The sequence below is a fragment of the Acipenser ruthenus genome, chromosome 4 (genome assembly GCF_902713425.1).
Source record: "Acipenser ruthenus chromosome 4, fAciRut3.2 maternal haplotype, whole genome shotgun sequence".
NCBI classification, from domain to species: domain Eukaryota; kingdom Metazoa; phylum Chordata; class Actinopteri; order Acipenseriformes; family Acipenseridae; genus Acipenser; species Acipenser ruthenus.
The window spans coordinates 64,010,559-64,031,052 of record NC_081192.1 but is presented as its reverse complement, the minus strand read 5'-3'; the positions used below and the strand labels follow the sequence as shown (position 1 = coordinate 64,031,052).

Sequence of the window (20,494 nt, the reverse complement as noted above, 5' to 3'; positions counted from 1 at the left end):
GGTATTAACCCTTTTAATCTTGGATACACCTGCAGATTTGGTTTGAGTGACAACTTACTTTGTAGCAAGCAGTCTTTTACATAGTTCAAACTATTTTTTTGTTAGTACCGTTTGATATTTTCCTCTAGTTCCATATTAATGAAAGAATCAGTCAGAACTATGAATAGAGTCATAACCCTGATTTAACAACCACTCTCAGTTTTGGAACCTTTAGTCAAACTATTTTAGACAAGTTGCAGTCTTTTTTAAATTTCTCTGTGGTGAGCCTAGTGGCAAATTAATCACGCTGTAGTTAACATGACTAATGTATATACCTTTCGTTTACCATGTCCAGGATACATTAGTACATATATATTGGAGCGTGCTAACATTTCTGTGTCCTGTAGGTTTAATTTGTATTACAGGATCTTAACATGTACCTTTGCACAATCTGCTTGAACAGGTTCCCATAACACTGATGTAAACATATAACTAAATCATCAACCTCAGGTTTATAGGGCTTCCTTAGAATTCTAAAAAGGAAGACATTCCCTGTCTAAAGAACAGTTACATAATATCTCACCGACATCTGGCATGTCCCTCACCCATATTCCAGCGCCCTGCTCACAAACAAGTTGAGTCAGTGTTGGCAACACGTTAAGTAATTGTCAGTTTAAGTTTACAGCACTTTAATCACTGAGTTTATCTTCAGAGTATTATTTTTCCACTATAACCCATATTCAGATTTATGGTAGTGTATTTGTAATGAAAGGCTGTACACCAGCACTGATTAATGTATTGACTGTTTGGGGGATAAAGGGGAAACAGTCTCATTTGCTTATAGTAACCACATCATACAGCTATAGAACAATGTGTCTTTCCACCCTTCTGAGTGATTTTTTTTGTTTTCCGTATATATTTTTTGTAATACTGTTTAAATAATAGCCATTCTTTATACAGCTTGTTTTTCAGATTTGATTCAAGTTAACTCTTTTCTTGATAAGAAATGTCTGCAACAGAAAAAAAAGATTCCTGCCTTCCTTAAATAGTAAAGCACTCACTCTTTTAAAGTCCCCATTAATCAGCCTGGTATTAACTTCAGTAAAAAAAAAAAAAGACTGCATAGTTTATGCATGTTCAGAAAAAGACCAAAATACAAGTTATTTTCTGACAATACAATGTCAACCATGACAACACAACCGAACTCAAACTTGATTCAAAACAATGTTATTGTGGCCCCATACATAACATTATTTCAAGACATTAATTAGCAGACTAAGGAAAGAAAACAAATGAATTGTACAGTCCTTTAATGGACAGCTGCTGTCAAAGACCATTTTCACACAGTAAATTTAACTTTGCTCATGTGTAGCCAACAGAAGTCAATGGCATTTTTTAGAAACTGACACAAAAGCCTACTCATGGGACAAAATATAGTCTTTCTGTTAAGCAGTTACATTTGTAGGTGTCTGACACATGATTTAGGAATTTGTTAGACGCCTAACTGTTTCTCTTGACACTGACTGAGTACCATCATTTTTATAATATAACACACACCTGAATGATGTATTAAGCACAGCGCTTGTATACTACCCTATCAAAAACACAATAATATACTACATAGAAGAGTATTACACCTCTAATATAACTTGTAAATAACATACAGTTACATTTCTGTGACACTTCTGCCTCGTTTCCATTGCCGGCCGGTGGGTGCTTATAGTATGCTTTTGTACAGCCAAGCTCTAATCCTAGAGGTTGTTTCAAATAAATAGATTTCATTAATATGGGATGACCCAATACAATTCTGTTACCTGTAGTTTACCAAAGTTAATCTAGTTCATCAAAGTTAATTTTACAAAAATCCACTTATGAGGCTCCCCTGACTATTAATCACAAGTATAAGACCATATTGCCTCTTTTTCTGCTAAGACTGTGTCAGGTTTTCAGAATTTGTTCCTTTTTTTATCTTTTGGATTAAAGCAGATATCTTAAGAAAAACAAAAGATAAAATGTCTCTTGAGCCGAGGGGACACTAGTCTACATGTTGCTAGAAAAATGTAGAAAGGTATACTTTTTTTGTAGAAAGTAACGTTGTTGCAAGCAACTGTATCAAAGGACTATTGATTTTGTAGAAGCAACATTACATCATAGAATAAATCAGCCATTGAAAGTGACGTAAAAAGTCATGTGACTGACTAGCTTCTTTGCTGGCAAAAAAAACAACAAAAAAAACGAAGAAAAATGGTGGAGAAAATGAATGTGAAGCCGGTGTGGGATACTGTGAGAGAGACTCTCCTTATCGATTTTTTTCATGGTGATTTTGTAGGTGGTATAGGCGAGTAAATAAGTCTAAGCGGTCCATTCCTGGTAGTTAATGACCAATTTGTCAGTAAATGCCACGAGATGTAGTGGAGCGGCGTTAAGTCGACAAAATTATTTATACTATATTCCTTGAAAAAAACAATTTAAACACAATGTTGTGTTGGCATTATAGTCTAATATTAGAAATTACAAAAAAAGCCGGTTTGGTACCGATGCTGAAGCATTAGAGTGTTCATGTTAAACTGCAGAGGTGTGTTAACGGTGTGTTACGTTTAAGTTCTCAAGTTGTGTTTACAGTATCATTTTCTCTCAAATAAAGGCTTTCATTTGATACAACTTAATAGTAATGGATAAAGTGAGTTTTAACATTGTAGTTCAGCAGACGCAACTTTCAAATATTGTTACACAGTTATCTGATATCTGATTTGTAGAAGAAAAAACGATCCTCACCAGGCATAATACATACATGCCAACAGTCCCTATATGGTCGGGACAGTCCCGATTTCCTAGCAAATACCCCGCGTACCTATGGCAAATATCGGGCCATTCTTAGGAAGAACGTCCCGATATTTGCCATAGAAAAAAATGATTTATTCTGCACAGTAGAGTTAGTGAAAACCACACGCTGTGCTCTTCGTGCGGCTGACACATCTGCTGATCACTAACTTATACAAAGGTAAGAACGCTTCATTATGTCTATTTTTACTGTCATGATGGTCATGTCGTATTGAGTAGGGGGGATACGACTATTATATGATGATGAGTGTTTTTTGCGTATGACCCCTCCTATGTGTATGATAAATGTTTATTTACTCAAATTAAAACAGAAAAATAGTCAAGCCAAAAAACAAAAACAAATTCATAACAAAAATGATGAGGGTAAATTTTACTAGTACAATCCTATATATACATATTTAAGAAGAAACTTTATTGTATTATATTGAGAAAAAAATGCCGGTGAAAATTATGTGGACACTAAAACACTAATAAACTTGTTGATAGGAAATGTCATCTATGTATTGTTTTCTCTGGGTTGTCCATCAACATTTTAGCTACAATTTCTACATACTGCAGAATAGTGTCCGCTGAAATTTGAAGCAACAGTATAGAAGCAACAGATTTCATTCTACATTTTCTAGCAACATGTAGACTAGTCCCCTTGGCTTTGAATATAATATCTTGTTATACCACTGGATGTTATGCTGTTGGTATGTTAGCCACCTGTCAACGGCATGTAGGTTTCTCAAGTGGCAGTAGTTGTCTCTCCAGTGTCTAAGCAAGACTGAGTAACTAGTGACACTGGTCATATTGACACGGCAATTCTGAAGCACAAGTGAAGAGAGACAGTCTTCAGTAATGTTTAAAGGCCGGGCGACATGTGTCGATGGCAACAAGGGGGCGACAGATGTTGCCGGCTTGTCGCCTCGTGTGACCACCCTAGGCAAAACCCCTGTGACATCTCCCACTTAGGACGATGTTCTAATTTTCAGGCAACACGAGGGCAACGTTTTCAATACCAGCCAATCAAATTTGATAGTAGTGTCACATGATGATAAGGTTCGACCATAACGTCAGACAGATAGTGTATATGATGCATTCTGATTCCTGCATTTCATCCAATTAATTATATGTAGTCTATAGGTATGCAATACAGTGTGTATGTGGATAAGCGAATGTTAATGTCCACGATTACAATAACGTATTTAAGCTAGGAATACAATTCTACAATAATAAAATACACGTATAGCATATTTAAAATATATATATATATATATATATATATATTTTTTTTTTTAATTAATTTGCCGTGTATGCAGTTATGGAGGATAATTTGTGCCAAAATTAAAAATTAAATACATAAATACATAATAGATGTAATTTATTTCAAGTGGATCTCCTTTAAATGGACCAGGGAAAACAGTCTTGTGGAAAATGATGCCACGCTGTTTGTTTTGTTAAGTGTGAGATGACTGTCTAAAGCGAACTCCTTTCCTCTGCTCTGATCCAAAGGTTCAGGTTCAGTGGCCGTATCCTTGGCCTGGCGCTGATTCACCAGTACCTGCTGGATGCTTTCTTCACAAGACCTTTCTACAAGGCTCTGCTGAGGCTGTAAGTATTTGTTTGGGATGGTCTGAAAACCTATCTGGTAAGAAATGAGCTAGACCAAAATTAAATTACTTGTAATATCCCAGAGCAAGGACACATTCCCATTAAAACTATGTTGGGCCTTGTTTTCCAGGGAAACTAACCTCCTCAGAGCAATTCACATCACTGACTAGACCCACCTTCAAGGTTCAGAGATCCAATAAGATAACAATGTAATATAGTATGACTGGTGGCAGGCTTTTTAAGTTTACATGGGATGTACTTTATATAATAAAAATGGCTGTGTGTTTTGTTGGAAAATAAAACAGGCAACCAAAGCAGGGGATTTTGTTACCACCATTCATCTGATGTAGAAAAAAACCTTTCATAATAGAGCCTTGACGCCATTATGTTTCACAGAGCTCTGTCTTCTGTATTGCAGACCGTGTGACCTGAGTGATCTAGAGTACCTGGATGAGGAGTTCCATCAGAGTTTACAGTGGATGAAGGACAATGACATCACTGACATCCTGGACCTAACCTTTACTGTAAATGAGGAGGTGTTTGGACAGGTATATTGAACATTTTTACAACAGCTATTGTATACAAGGAGGCTCACAAAGCTGCCGCTTACTTGACTGACATAGTACTGTACATAGATTTAGTCTCAGCCCTGAGATAGTGTCGGCCGTTGTATGTATGTTACGCTTCATGTTTTTCTTTCTTTTTTTTTTTTTAATTTAGTCATTGCCAATTAGTTTTTATTATTTTCTCCCCAATTTGAAATGCCCAATTATTTTTAGGCTCAGCTTACCGCTACCACCCCTGCGCTGACTCAGGAGGGGTCAAGATGAACACACGCTGTCCTCCGAAGCATGTGCTGTCAGCCGCCCACTTCTTTACACTCTGCAGACTCACCGTGCAGCCGCCTCAGAGCTACAGCGTCGGAGGACAACGCAGCTCTGTGCAGCTTACAAGCAAGCCCGCAGGCGCCCGGCCAGACTACAGGGGTCGCTGGTGCACGGTGAGCCAAGGACACCCTGGCCGACCTAGCCCTCCCTCCCCCTGGGCGATGCTCGGCCAATTGAGCGCCGCCCCCTGGGAGCTCCATTCCACGGTCGGCTGTGGAATAGCCTGGATTCGAACTCGCGACATCCAGGCTACTGAATGCGTCACTCGGGAGCCCTCTGCTTCATGTTTTTCTATATATCTGAAGAACCACTTATCCAGTTGTTATGAAACTTTGTATTAACATTATTTAGCATAAGTTATTTAGATTATAAGATTCTGGGGATGTAGGGAGTCTGTCTGTTCAGGCATCTATCCATCTGTATGTCACACTTGCATTGCCTTTCAAATTGTGATTAAATATTTAGTTGCTAAACCTTACTCTATACTATTCTGTACATACTGTCCATCATACTGATAGCTCTTATTTTGAATAAACATCTATGGTGTGGAAAAGCCTTACCCAAACTGACTGAATATATCAACATATTGCAACTCTTTTTTTTTACTGTTTGTCTGGTGCTAAAAACATCTACCAAATTAATATTAAACATTGCAAATTCATCTTTAGTTTGATAAAAAAAAAAAAATAGAAAAAAAAACATTAAATATTGGTTGACTTCAACATTTATATGTAGGGCTTCTGATTTTCAGTTTTAACATAAAAAACATAAAACACCCCCCATACAAAATAAATTAAATTGGTGTATATCCAATAAGCACTGGAAATGGTTACTCAATTCATATTGACTTCACCCCTTTCCCAGTGGAAAAATATTTAACAATGTAGTTGGGCAATGCCCCACCTTCCTGACTTGTATCTCGCATTAATTTGTTCTGAATACTGTAAACCCACCCCAACTACTGGGTGGCAGCAAATTACTACATTTCTATTGGAGGATTGTAACACGCTTGCGAGATTTAAAACAAAATGTTCTTGGTCGCGAGATTTAAAGCTATATTACAGTATATAGGTACTATTTACATGCTTGTGGAAGGAGGCTGTGTGGTCCAGTGGTTAAAGAAAAGGGCTGGTAACCAGGAGGTCCCCGGTTCAAATCTCACCTCAGTCACTGACTCATTGTGTGACCCTGAGCAAGTCACTTAACCTCCTTGTGTTCGGTCTTTTTGGTGAGACGTAATTGTCAGTGACTCTGCAGCTGATGCATAGTTCACACATCCTAGTCTCTGTAAGTCACCTTGGATAAAGGTGTCTGCTAAATAAACAAATAATAATAATAATAATAATAATAATAATAATAATAATTCAAAAGAGAATTGCAAATTGTGGTGAAATGTAAAAAAAAGCCTAAACACACAGAAAACCCAGAAGAATGTGACCATACGGATTTCGTTGTGGAAGACAGCAAAGGAAGGAAGGTACAATTGAAGTGTGCAAGTACTGTCGAGTTACTATATATATTGTGACAGAAAAAAACGAAAGTAACCGAAAACAATCATTTCATACAGTAAATAAAAAGCGAAAGCCCTGAAAAAAAACAATTTTACATATAACTCGAAAATAGCTCAAAATAAGCACCGAAAAATGAAATTAATAAAAACCGAAAAACAGAGGGCCTAGTTATATGTATGTTTGTGGGTGTTTGTGTTTAACATACTGTATATGTGTATGTTTGTATTGTATTTATTCTTTGTGAGTTGAATTTTAAATACAAAAAGTTGACCCCACAGAGAAAGAGTTGCAATTATCATTAAGATAACTAAGATAACTTGGGGCTTCTGACTTTTGCTGTATTGCAATATGTTTTGGACAGGTTACAGAAAGGGAGTTAAAGTCTGGTGGTGCCAATCTGCAAGTGTCAGAGAAAAACAAAAAGGAGTACATCGAGCGAATGGGGAAATGGCGAGTGGAACGAGGAGTGGTTCAGCAGACAGAAGCTTTGGTTAGAGGCTTCTATGAGGTAGGCAATGCAAATGATGATAGATACACACATTACCTACATTCTGATTCATTTTAGTTTTACCTGAAATGTGATGGTTGTGGAAAGGTAAGACAAAAATAATCAGTTTGTGAAAAAAAGCATTTCAGGACTTTCCAACTGAGGACTTATTCTTCCTTTACCAATTTAGAAGTATGTGAGTATAGAATGTAAACTTCAAGTATGTCCAGGTATATCTACATAACATTGACATATCCAGACAAATACACCATTGTAAAATTGAGGGAATATCAGAATTTAAACAATTTTGTTTTTTAGGCCTAGAATTTAGCCATGAGCCACGGTTGCATTCCCTCATCTTCCTTGATCTGGTTATATGTTTTTAGTTTGGGGAGAGATGATCTACTTTGCTTTCCACTAAATACAAGTTAGTTTTATTCACTCAGTCCAGCATTAACACAGGTCGTCTCTTAATCACTGCCTTCCAATAAATAAACAGCTTTTAAGACATATACTGAGGTCCAGGTGACAAATCATAGCTTGTTTTTGCTGCAGGTTGTGGATTCAAGGCTAGTGTCGGTTTTTGATGCCAGGGAACTGGAGCTCGTTATAGCCGGCACTGCTGAGATTGATTTGAATGACTGGCGAAATAACACTGAGTACCGGGGAGGTGAGTATCTCTAACAGAGTGATTAGGCGCACTAAATATTACATGGAGAATAATGTATTGAATTACTGCTTCCCATATGAATGTTAACAATGGTAAACATCTATGGTATAATATGATGATTTTGTATTTGAGTTTTGTTATGCATTAACATTCCTTTTCTATTCTTTCATTGTGTATGTCGCTGTCTTAGCATTAACTGGGTGTATAAGGTTTCATAAATGTAGTCACATTGTGAGTGGAATCTTGGAATCCTTATTATAGAAACATATAGTTTTAAAGAGTATTCATAGATTAGATATTATAGAAAAGGTTACCCTTTTGTAGATGTGAATACTAACTGCATTAAACTAAACTGTTACTGTACTTTCTGTTTATACTCAGAAAACAATTGATTCTGTCAAAATTGCAAATAAATACTAGAGACCTTTACATAATGAAGAAAATAAAAATAGCTTTTTTATGGCTTATCTTTGATCCACAGTTATTAACCAATATACATTACTAAAAAAGATAATATTCTAAAATGAACTGTTGGGGTAATAATGAATCAACAAATCAACCTGATTCAGGAATGTAATCGCTGGTGTCTGATGTATGTTTTAAACTTTTACGGAACAGCTAGTTGTATCAAAACTGAAACGTGTGTGTTTTATATTGTACCCCCCTTAAACTGAGAATTTGCCATACATATCGTATACCCTTTTTTTAGGTTACCATGATGGTCACATTGTAATCCGGTGGTTCTGGGGAACGGTGGAGCGTTTTAACAACGAGCAGAGGCTGCGGCTGCTGCAGTTTGTCACCGGCACCTCCAGTGTACCCTACGAGGGGTTTGCCGCCCTCAGAGGAAGTAATGGACTCAGGAGATTCTGCATAGAGAAGTGGGGCAAAATTACTTCTCTTCCCAGGTACTCTGCCATCAATCTCAACAGAGAAAACCCTGCATAAAAATATATATTGAATAAATAAATAACTGTCATGCAAAAAACTACCATGGGGTAGTAATCTGGGGAGATAGTCCAACAGAGAGGACAGTAAACTTTTATTACACTATACTTAAAGTTATTGTCGTTGATGTGCAGTTTACAATTCTGTGTCTGAAATGGAATGCCGGTTCTCCAGGAGCTACAGTTTTTCTTTCAAATAATATATATATATATATATTAAAAGACATATGTCACTCGTAAGGTTAAATTCCAGGAAGCAAAATAGGCACTATACATTATGCCAAGACTACATTTATAAGTAGAAGAAAACACTAATAGGACTTTTCGTTTTTTACATGTGGTTGGAGTTTTCTACAAGGAAATCCTTTTTTGTCCTAATGGGAAAACTTTCAATGCTTCGCTACCCTGTGGCATCACATGGCTACAATAAATGCTTGGAGCAGTGCTGTGTGATTCTACAGGTTAATATATAAACATGTGTGGAGACTTCATGTTTTTAGAATTTGAACAGGAACTTTGTTTTTCGTGTTTATGATGACACATCATGTGTTTCCAGCTAAGGAATAAGATTAGCTAGAATGCTGGAAAAAAATGCACAACTGAAAATAGGGATTGCATTATGAAACCACAGCTATTCAACAATATCATCATTATGGAAAACCAAAACAGAAGGTTAACATACTGCTTTGGTAACGTAAAAGTTGAATAACACTTTACGCACACAAAAAAGTCTAAAATTGTCCTTAAAGCACCAAAGATTCTGGTTTAGTCAGTCCGTGGCCCTAATTCTCTTTGCATATCTGTGGGATTTGCTGGACATAAAATTATCCCCTTTCAGCCTCGCAGTACACCTGACAGTATTTGATAGAATCTTTATGGTATCAAATAATGTACAAAATACTGATACTCCCCAAGAAACTTTCTCGAAATTATAAATCACATATGAAACTAACTGATCACCATTAAGGATTTCAGTACATCTTATCTTGAGTACAGATAATAATAATAATAATAATAATAATAATAATAATAATAATAATAATGTCTTTATTTTTATATAGCGCCTTTCATAGTGGACCACAGATGTCTTCCCATGTATAGAAGGCACAATTTTAAAGTTAAAAAATACCATCTCCCTTTTTTTTTTTTAAAGCAGCTGTTTAGTACAGTCTTTGTTTTTGTGATTTATAAGAAAATAATATGTCATTTGTTAAGTGTAAATATAGCAAAAATCGTTTTGCACAGTTTGAGCTGCCATAACTATTCAGCTTCCCTTGAACTCCACATACCAATAACAGACACCCTACACACCGCATATTAATTTATAACAGATGATAATCTCTGTTCATTACCACTCCGATTTCCCTGAAGGAATTGGAATTGCTAATCATTGAAGAATGGACTTACTGTATACACAGCACCTCCATAATAATTTAGACTCTGTGCAGACTCATCACATCAAATATGTGCCATCCTGGCTGCCCAAAGCAGGTGTTTTGTCTAACCTATGTTTCTTGATCCGCTTTACAGTATACCTTGGCAATTGGTGCCATCCTGAAAGCAAATAGCATATTGAGCCTAAAATACTACCCCTTTGGTAATAATGCATGCAATTTATTTATTCATGATACAGTTGTATTTATTATTTTATGAAACCTATGTATAGTTTAATGTTGAGTAGGTCTGTTAAATAAAATAACAGTTTTCTTAAAACAGACTAAACAACACTAGTGTTATCATCGTAATGCCTACTATTTTGGGACGGAAAGATTCTGCTTGGGGATCTCAAGCACAAAAGAAAAAAAGAAACGCTGATGTACGGGTAAGTAAGCTGGGCTGAGTTGAGTGGGAGACAGAGGGGGTGATGCTGGGACGCCAGAATCACCGTCGAGCCCTCTTTAGGTGTCGTGGGCTAGTCGACGAAATACTGAGGATGGAAGGTGCCCACTTGAAGACCCCAGAGATGTACCCTACTTAACTAAATCCAGACAGTTGTCATGCTGATGCACTGGGGAGACATCACAGTGGTTGATCCCCGGAGCTAGCATTGCAGCCGTTGTGTGTACTGATGCGGTAGGGAGGCAAAATAAGCTGATCCCTGGAGCCAGCATTACACTTCAGCCATCAACACCAGGCAGAAGGATATCTACATCATCATATGGAAGGAAACGCAAATGGATGGAGACACAGATGGATCACATTACTTTACTGTAAAGCTAAAGTCTTACTTGGTGCTTATCTCGGCGAGAGCCGATTTCAAATCAGCATGAAGTTCTAACATCTACTCTCGTTTAATGGAAATCTTTGGCATGTTTGTTTATCATACACAAATTATTATGTCAGTCTCAGAAGTTTTGCAAAGTTTCATCCATGTCCTTCTGTGGTCAATATTGTTTTCAAGTAGTCAAGTAGAAGAAAAATTACACAGGCCCATTTAAACCATTCAGATACACATTTGTTTTTATTTCCGGTACATGAGAACTCTATACTCTCCAGAGTTAATAACCCTGCAAAGCCGGAAGGAATGCTGTAGGTTTAATTACCTCCATGTGTTGTTTTCTACTGAGAACTGGCGAATTGGAGGGTTGAGCAGAAGAAGCTGTCATTAAAGCATTGCTAACCCATAGCAAGGCTTGGTCCAGTCCAGTGACCCAAGGCATTATTTGTTTTGCTTTCTCTGCTTTATAGACACATTTTAAAAAGCACTGGCTAAGTTAAAGTTGGACTCCCTAATAATTGCTCTTGTTTTAATTAATTATAAATAAAAACAAAAAACAAAGTATTACGGGTAGCCACTGTGTTTTCATTTCACTTGTGCAATTTATATACTTTGAAATGTATTGTTGCCTCCTTTTCTCCATGGCCAGATAATGCACTAGCAATGTTTTTAGTTCTCAGAACTTTAAGCACAGTATAGCAGTGAAAAGATAATCAAGATGGTCCTTTAGCTGATTTAATAGGAGGAAATCACTAGGGATTCATCCAGATCTTGCACTGTTCACTGATTCGATCCTGTCGGTACCAACTACTGATCTAATAAGACTGTTGTCTTGTTTTTAAAATTAAAACAATCCCTTATTGTACTGGTAACATAAATGCCAATAAGAAAAAAATGTAAACAGAAAACTTTGAGTTAGAAATACTAGCCTCTTCAGTTAAGGACATGTATACAGTTAAGGATACATGTATCCTAAATATATTGGGCAGGATTTTCAAAAGGTCGTAAACCCAAGTGTTAGTTAAGAAATCGGTATGTAGCATTGATTTTGGCATTTTCAAGCGGTCATTATGCCTATTTCATTATTAAATAATCATCCTAATGATTTCCAAAATTATGTTGATTTACGAAATAATGTTAATATCTTAACAAACAGTGCTTCTTGCAAATGCACATTCTGGAGGACAAAATGCACCATTTTAAATTAAGTTTACAAATTATACACAACGTAGATATTCCCATTATTTTTATTTCCATTTGGCTGGTGGGAGAGCTGCCTCCCTTTTACGCTAGTGGTTTCCATAACAGTGAATTATGCTTCCATTCATTTTTCATGATCTCGTTAACATGCATTTTGATTAATGAGTTCCTCTTATCTAGTCGAGACAGGAAGTGATGTAGGTGACCTGCGACGATTAAGCTTTTTAACGAGAAATGCGTTCATTAACGACCTCATCGACTCAGTTTCGAAGCATTAACAGATTGATTTAATTAACACATTTCGTTTGAAAATCACTTGCTATTAAATCTCTTGTTACTATACCACGAGTTCGATACACTAGCACTGTTCTTTGAAAATCCTGCCCATTAAACCAAAAGGCAAGCTGTAGATAATTTGCAGTTAGAAAAAAAAAGTATTTGATTCAATTTTGAACATGTTTATTGGCTTTGTAAACCTTTTCTTCAGATACTGTGTTCTTTTGTTGCAACATGACCTTAAATACCTTTATACAAGTCACAGAGTAACTTTTATTGTTTTGAAAGTACTGTCTCTTTGGTTTAGCAGCCCTTACCTACAAATAATCCACAAGCACAATGCCCTTTTAAAATGATAAGAGGCAGCCTTGCGACACATATAAAGATATAATATTATTATTATTATTATTATTATTATTATTATTATTATTATTATTAATGCCTACAAGTCAGCGCCTACATCTAACTTATAACATTGTCTATTCCAGGGCACACACGTGTTTCAACCGCCTTGATCTCCCTCCCTATCCATCCTACACAATGCTGTATGAGAAGCTGCTGATTGCTGTGGAGGAAACCAGCACGTTTGGGCTGGAGTGAAGACCAGAGACTGATGTCCAATTCAATGGTTGCTGACATTACCCTTTTCATATTATTTCATTTTAAGAAGACAATATCGTCTCTTTTATTTTTTATTTTCTAAATAAATATGTAAATATATACAAGGATATGCATGTATTAATCACCTGATATAATGTATCCGCCCTGGGGGCTTGCAAAAACCAACTTTAAAGTTGTATATGCAATAGGAAATAACTGTCTCCAGCCTTCTCAAAGCTTTGAGGTAACCACCATCGATACAACCACACAGGTTTTACTGCAAAGCAAACATAGCTGTCCTTCACCGTCCCCTTCATTACACCAGAACAATGCAAGCATTGACATGAAAACCATTGTGTTCTGCCTCTCAACGTGACCCACCATTCAAACACCCCACACTGTCCACCATTGCCCATCCCTGACCAACCCATTGTTGCACCACACTTACTTCTGAAGACTATGGAAGAATGTTTTGCAGATTGACTGCAGAAAAAAAAAATACTGTGGAATTATTTTGTACATTACATTTAAGAAATGTCTGATTTCTTTTATGGAAGTTTTTTTTTGTTTTAAAAAAACTATTGCTTTACACACCTTTCAGTCACGTCAGCCAAAACCTTCTGTGGAAGTAAAACACCAAGAGATCATGTTACTCATGAGAGTATATGTACCCTTTCTACCATGCAATGAAGTGGCCTGTAGCTTGCGCTTCAGCAGTCCAGAAGACATCTTTATGTTTGTTGCAGTAGAAGCACAAGCTCTACAAATCCATCTCATTGTCAAACATTATGGACAAATGTGTATGTCTGATAATAATGTTACAATTTGGTTATTAGGATTTATTTTATTTATTTATTTATGTATTTACTTCCTTTTCCTGCAAATGACTGAAAATTCTTATTAAATATCAGAAGCCATTTTTTATTATTTATTACAGCCAGGGCTGTAGATTTTAATTTTAATTTTTAGTGATGGGTTCTGAGTTCATACCTTCGTAGTGGCTACAGAGTTTAACAGTTAAAGGACTAGAGATCCTGCTGAAATAAAAAGATGGGTTGAGCAAGCCTAATTTTCTTTTTAGTAACATATCCCAAATTAGTTAATAATCAATTGAAAAGGTGGCAGATATAATTGTGTACTACGATATAAAAGCAAATATATCAGAAGGACACCTTGCACTTCGGTGTGCCACCATTTACATCAGCCTAATGTACAGCTTTCTAGGACTGGCTACACTGTAAGGTAAAAAGATGGAGGCCCAATTACTGTACATAATGCAGCTTAAAAGGGCTAAAGTTTGCTCAAAGAAGACAATTTAGTTGTAAGGGAATCTCCAATTGAATAATGCTGTCTTAAGTCTACAGAAGGCCATTGAAGCAAAGATAAATGGGTTCAAGAGGGAGATTGATGTGTTCTTCAGAATGATTGAATAGATCTGGGGAGAAAGCAGGAGCAGGTCTTTCACTATTAATACAATTTCATTAGTCCTTATAAAGTTGGCCAAATGACCTCTTATGCCTCCACAGACCAGGGAATGCAAAAAAAGAAATGCTTCTCTAGCCAGGGAAATGCAACTTGAGGAAATTGACCTCTTAAACCTTACTGAACACACGTGGGACTTACATAGGAAGTGTCAAGTTTGATTTCTGATGTTCAAACTTTTTGGCAGTAGAGTGTTTCCACCACAAATAATCAGTTTTCCTCTTTAAAAACAAAATAACTAAAATCCATTATCGGTTTTAAAAAATAAACAACTTTAAAATCAGTTAAAACATTACCAAATGTTAATGTATCCTTAATTAAGAAAAAACAAAACACTATCTATTACTCATGAATGAAAATAGCAAACAAAGAATAATAGTTTTTGGGGTTTTGATTTTTTTTTTATCTCCCTTTAGTGTACAGCAGCTATTTTTAGATTTCAACCTGTTCAGTTTTATTTAACTTTAGTACCCTCAGCAGGCCATTCTTGTATTCCATGTGGTGATGCCAGACAGACTAGAGGCTGGCTGGTGTCCGGGCCTAGGTGAAAACTGTATTGTGTTTTCTGAATACTGTAATTGGAATAATTGTTTTGTAAATTATGTAACAAAGAAATTGACATTCTATAGGAAAAAAAACTGAATAATTTAATGTTGGGGTTATCATTAATTCTATGTTGGTTTACCCTACAATGTTAAAAAGTATGTTGTTCTGCAAAAAAAGCTTTCATCTGCATTCAGAGGTGAAATGTCAAGAAAAGTCAGAAGAAAATGACTTCAGAAAAAAAAAATCCTTCTAACACTAGCTACAGTTGTTTGGCTATTTGACAGTTTATAAATCTGTAAACGCAAACGTTTATGAACCAAGAATATAGATTATGCACAGATATTTAATGAATCCATTGCCATATCTGCTCGTTTGTGGCATTGAAAATGAGGGCATATGGGAATCTGGGATATGGCATCTTGGAGCCACGTAACACAATGACAAGAAGGTGTCCGAATAGTTCCAATATAATGTAAAAAAACAAAAACATCCAAACTGAATATAAAATATCCACCCAAACTCGTTGACATCGAGTTTTTGTTGTATTTATTTATTTAGTTATTCATTTATCTGTTCTGTTCATGTGTTTGTTTTCTACTGATATTATCCTTTCACACACAATTCCCACATGTAAATAACAGGAAGAATATTAATCAAGTTCAATCAAGTTCCTGCAGAGCTGTTGTAGAATGTAATGTAGAAGTGTTTTTTAAATTTTTTTATTGAAGTTGTGTTTAGAAGATATCCCAACAGGAGGATGCTGGTCCTTTTCCCATCCCCTTTTCACCTGCATTGTGTGTAAACCATGTCTAGATAAAGTACTGTTTTCAGAAGAACTGGGCGCAAAATGAGCTTCAGGTTCAGTGTTAAACAACATATTTAAATTGACTTGCAGATTTACACATTTGATTTTTTTATGAGATTACTCCCGCTGGTCTCTTAACAAGGGTGAACTCATGTAATGGCTGATTTGCTTTGTTTTAATAACAGGTCACTTAATTCTCAGGCTGTGCTTTCTATTTAATCATATCACTGTAGAGGAATGTCAATAAACTATCACTTTGTTATGCACTGGTGTGTTGGTAGTATTTATTACAAAACGTTTTTTTTTGAGGTTTTCTCCTGAAATTCTTGTGACTGAAAACATGTACCACCTGAACACTGTTCAAAGTTAGGCATTTACCCCATAATATACACAATGAACCTACAATGTATTTAAGCCATCAGTATAAGTACATAGTATCTTAATTTCTGTTGTAAGTAATTGGCTTAAATAGTACCAGTAAGTAAATGAAGTATTCAGATATCAACATTTCTCAATAGGGATGTATTGAGTACTTCGGTAACACTTTATATTAAGGTGCTGCTTATTAATGTTTTATAAATGTTGTATAAATATATAATAGATGCTTAATAACTATGTTATAGAGTGTTAATAAAGCATTATAGATGGGATGCCTTTCAGTTGTCAGATAACATCTGTGTCTTTCTGCAGTGCAAGCAGAAGCTGAAGCTCAATACATTACTGATACTCAAGGGAATCAGTGAAAATAGGCGAACTTATAAGCACAGTAGGTTAATGTATTTTAAAATTATTTCTGCAACTACCCTTCACAAATAGAATTGCGTGAGTCAATAACAACTTGGAAATCGGTTCTGAATTAACAGAATTTAAAAAAGTGATAAAATTGATAGATTTCTTTCTGTCAGTATAAAACCTTTTAGCTGTAACAAATCACCTTTTGCCATGTTAAGTAGAAACATTACAATTATGTATTCTGATCACAATTTAGTCACAGCTTCAATGCATGCAAATGATAATCTTAAATCCAGGTTTTCGTCCAAAACTATGAAGTCATCAATTCAGTCTCAATCTCAGAGCAGAGCACAAAAACACCTGTGATCCCAATATTGAGACAGATAATACATTAATGATTTTCTGTACCATCTCATAATCCTTATAGATAAGCAGCACTGTTAAGCACCTGCCCCTCTGATGACAAAATCTATACTGCCTATAGTCAGTCGTCTGTATAGCCCGTAGTGTCTTATTTGGATACTTACATTTCTCTCTTTTATAAAATATGAATTATTTGTGTTGGATTTCATATTTGGCAAATTAACTGCTAGACCATTTTACTTGACTTGTAGCCTTTTTATTTAAAGTATATTGATTTTCAGATACTTCCTCTTTTTGTCTTCCTGTGCTGATAGAAACATCAATGTTTATTACATGAATTGGGAGCTGTGTTTCTTTCCACTTCTCCATGAATCATAAGAACGGGGGTTGCTAGGTTACAGGTAGATTGTAACCAACTGACTCATCTTCGTAGGGCAGATCAACACAACACAAACCTCTCTATTTTTAACCTGGCTCTGGGGTTGTTATTTTTTTCACTGCAAACCAATGATAGCAATTGCAGCCTTAATAAACCAGCAATCTTACACTTTATCTTTTTTCTTTATTTCCAGAAACTTCAGCAAGTTGTAAACGTATGCAATGTCTTAACTAATACTGTTGATTACATTACAAACCTGATGGAACAAGACTGTGAGCTAGATTACCCACTACATTTTAATTAATAAACAGAATTGATTCTTTCCTGCTCCCTTATAGGGTCCTGAATGTCCCTGAACCTCCACAGTTTCATGCCCTCCTTGGTAGCTTTGCTGCGTCAAGATACCAGCTGGGGTTTTGTAGTGGTTGCCCTTTCGTTCACATTATCTAAACAACAGTGGAAATTAATACTGCAGTTCTTTTTATTGTATTACTGGAAATATTAGCAAGGGGGAACAATAAATCACCCCTGTGTCATTGAGTTTAAAGGGGGGGTGTGGCAGGGTGGCTGGGTGGTTTGACGTCACGACAGAAGCAGGAAGGGAAAAATACTGACACCAGGGACTGCAGTTAAAATAAGAAAGATGCGGCTGGCCGCCGTTTTTATTAATAAATAACAAAAATAAATAAAAGTCTGAACAAAAACACTTGCTCACAGAGCGAAAATAAAACAGTAAACAAAAATAATCACGAACACAAAGTATAATAAGTAATACAGGTCAGGCTGGGCTGTAGCCTTCACTGGTCCTGTATCTTTTTAATTTATGTTTTTCTCGCTCCTTGCGCTCTACTCTCACTCCTAATAATACACCCACCACGAGCGCAGAGAGCTGCAGGCTTATATACCGTGGCCGAGGGGTTTAACTGGCTAGTAATTATCCTATTACCCCTCGGCCACAATCTGCACGAGTTTATTAATTAAAGTGCTGTGGATGGGGCTATCCATCCACGCTAAACAAAACAAACAAATCGGATACGCCGTCCTAAATACCTAAATAACAAAAACAATAACCCAACCCGCGGCGTTTTGCCGTCATATTCAATATATAACTCAATAATAATAATAATAATAATAATAATAATACAAAATAACACGGGGGGCAGAGGGGGAAAACATTGTTCTAAAAATAAATAAACAAAACAATGTACAGGGCACCTCGCCCTGTTACAGGGTGGTATTAAAATCTGCCTCTATTTAGATCATTAACATTTACTTCATAGTGGTCTATTTAAATGGTATCAAATACTGTTATTATTTATTTATTTTTTTTGCAGACCTTAATTCAATGTATGTCATACTCTACATGGTGAACACAATAACTTTGCACCAATCTGCACCAATGGTTTATCACACATGCATAACCTCTTATAGACATTTTGGATTGCATTTGGCTACAATCCAATACTATGTGATTATTACACAGTTATGAGGATGCAATATTATTAAGTGGGTCAATAAACCACCGCTCTGTAAAAACACCTGCAGGATTAAAAAAAGATCATTAAACTAGACCTCGAGTCACTTTCAATCCTGTAGTATGCATACAGGCACTTAAAGGTGTGACAACTGATTTTAAATACTGTTTACCTACACTCAATAAGCCTGATCCTTTGGAACTATAATAACTTGCCATGCAAAAAAGGGAGTTGACTTATTATGAGCTGCTGTATTTGTGTATTCTGCTTCCAGCTAACCAAGAAGGATTATATTGTTAATGTTTTTACATATATGAATAAATATGTCTTCAAACTGTACTTAGTCTTGTCAGACACGGTGCTTATCAAATGTGGGTATATTTAAAAACTGTTTCTACAACAAATTGAAAAGAGTATTTCATAATAGGTGCATCCAGTTGTAACGATCACTCTGCACAACTGAGAAGCAGTTGCACTGTCCTCCCTAAGGAGAAACTACTGGCCCTATTCCTATAGCTAAATAAGTCAGCAAGAGTGACAGACAGCAAAAGCAGGGACGTCAGAGGTGTCAATTTCACGAACAATCAGTTTATTATTGTGAACAATAATGTCAACAAATGAAAAAATGAACAAATGAATGAAATGAATAATGATAAGAAAGTAATTCAAATAATTGCAGGTAACAGGTAAGAAATAAGATGGTACAGATATAGGGACAAACAGAAGGCTAAACAGATCACAAAGTAGAAATGAATGGTGTCCGGAGGGTCTCCAATAAACCCACACTCACAAACACAACACACACAGATAAAGACCAAGGATAAATAAATAGATACAGATGAAAACAGTGTCTTGTGGAAACAATTACATTTAACAGTCTCTATGGCAATGGTGGGAGAATGACAGGTAGGCCCAACAAGTCCAGTAAAGCAGGGTAATTGAAATCCATACAAAGTAACAAAATAACAAAAAAATACAGGACACAAAGTATCAAATTAAAGTAGAAACAATCCAAACGAAAAAGAAATGATCTCACCCACAAATAAGGCAGTCCAGCAAAGTGTCCCGAAATGATGGTGATTGTAGAAAGTTGAAAACATTGAGTACGTTGAAATTGTTGAGACTGTCCAGTAGTGTTGAGTTGAATGGTGAACAGTTGTTTGGAAAAAATCAGGAGGATCAGGAAAAAATGGAGGCTGTCACACATAAAACAACAAACACTAAACAGACCTAGAAAAACAGCTAAACTTAAACAAGTAACAGTGAAAACAAAAAGAGCAGTTTAGACAAAGCGCAGTGACAAAAGAAAATAAACGGATGCACTGGAATTATCTAAGGATGGTAATGGATTCACTGAAATTTAAGTAGAGAAAATGCTGTAGTTAAATGGATTCCGCTGAGAAAGGGAGTCTCCCTCAGGCCTGATTAGCCAGCTTTAATACAAGTGCTGGCTACTAAGGAGCTCTGAGATTGGAGGGGTGGAAATCTGAATGAGCCAATGGG

General features: G+C 36.1%; 1 protein-coding gene across 4 annotated transcripts in view; it reads left to right on the top strand.

Annotated features, from left to right (window-relative positions):
• LOC117400404 (E3 ubiquitin-protein ligase HECW1-like) overlaps nt 1-16,308 on the top strand; it is a 201,712-nt gene extending 185,404 nt beyond the window's left edge. For all 4 annotated transcript variants that reach the window (XM_034000313.3, XM_034000309.3, XM_034000312.3 and 1 more), the window contains 6 exons: nt 4,315-4,413; nt 4,832-4,961; nt 7,173-7,319; nt 7,854-7,968; nt 8,678-8,876; nt 13,098-16,308. In XM_034000313.3, coding sequence (XP_033856204.3) covers nt 4,315-4,413; nt 4,832-4,961; nt 7,173-7,319; nt 7,854-7,968; nt 8,678-8,876; nt 13,098-13,209 — 802 coding nt within the window. In that variant the 3' untranslated portion in view covers nt 13,210-16,308. The remainder of the gene's footprint in view (nt 1-4,314; nt 4,414-4,831; nt 4,962-7,172; nt 7,320-7,853; nt 7,969-8,677; nt 8,877-13,097) is intronic.
• The last annotated feature ends 4,186 nt before the right edge of the window (nt 16,309-20,494 follow it).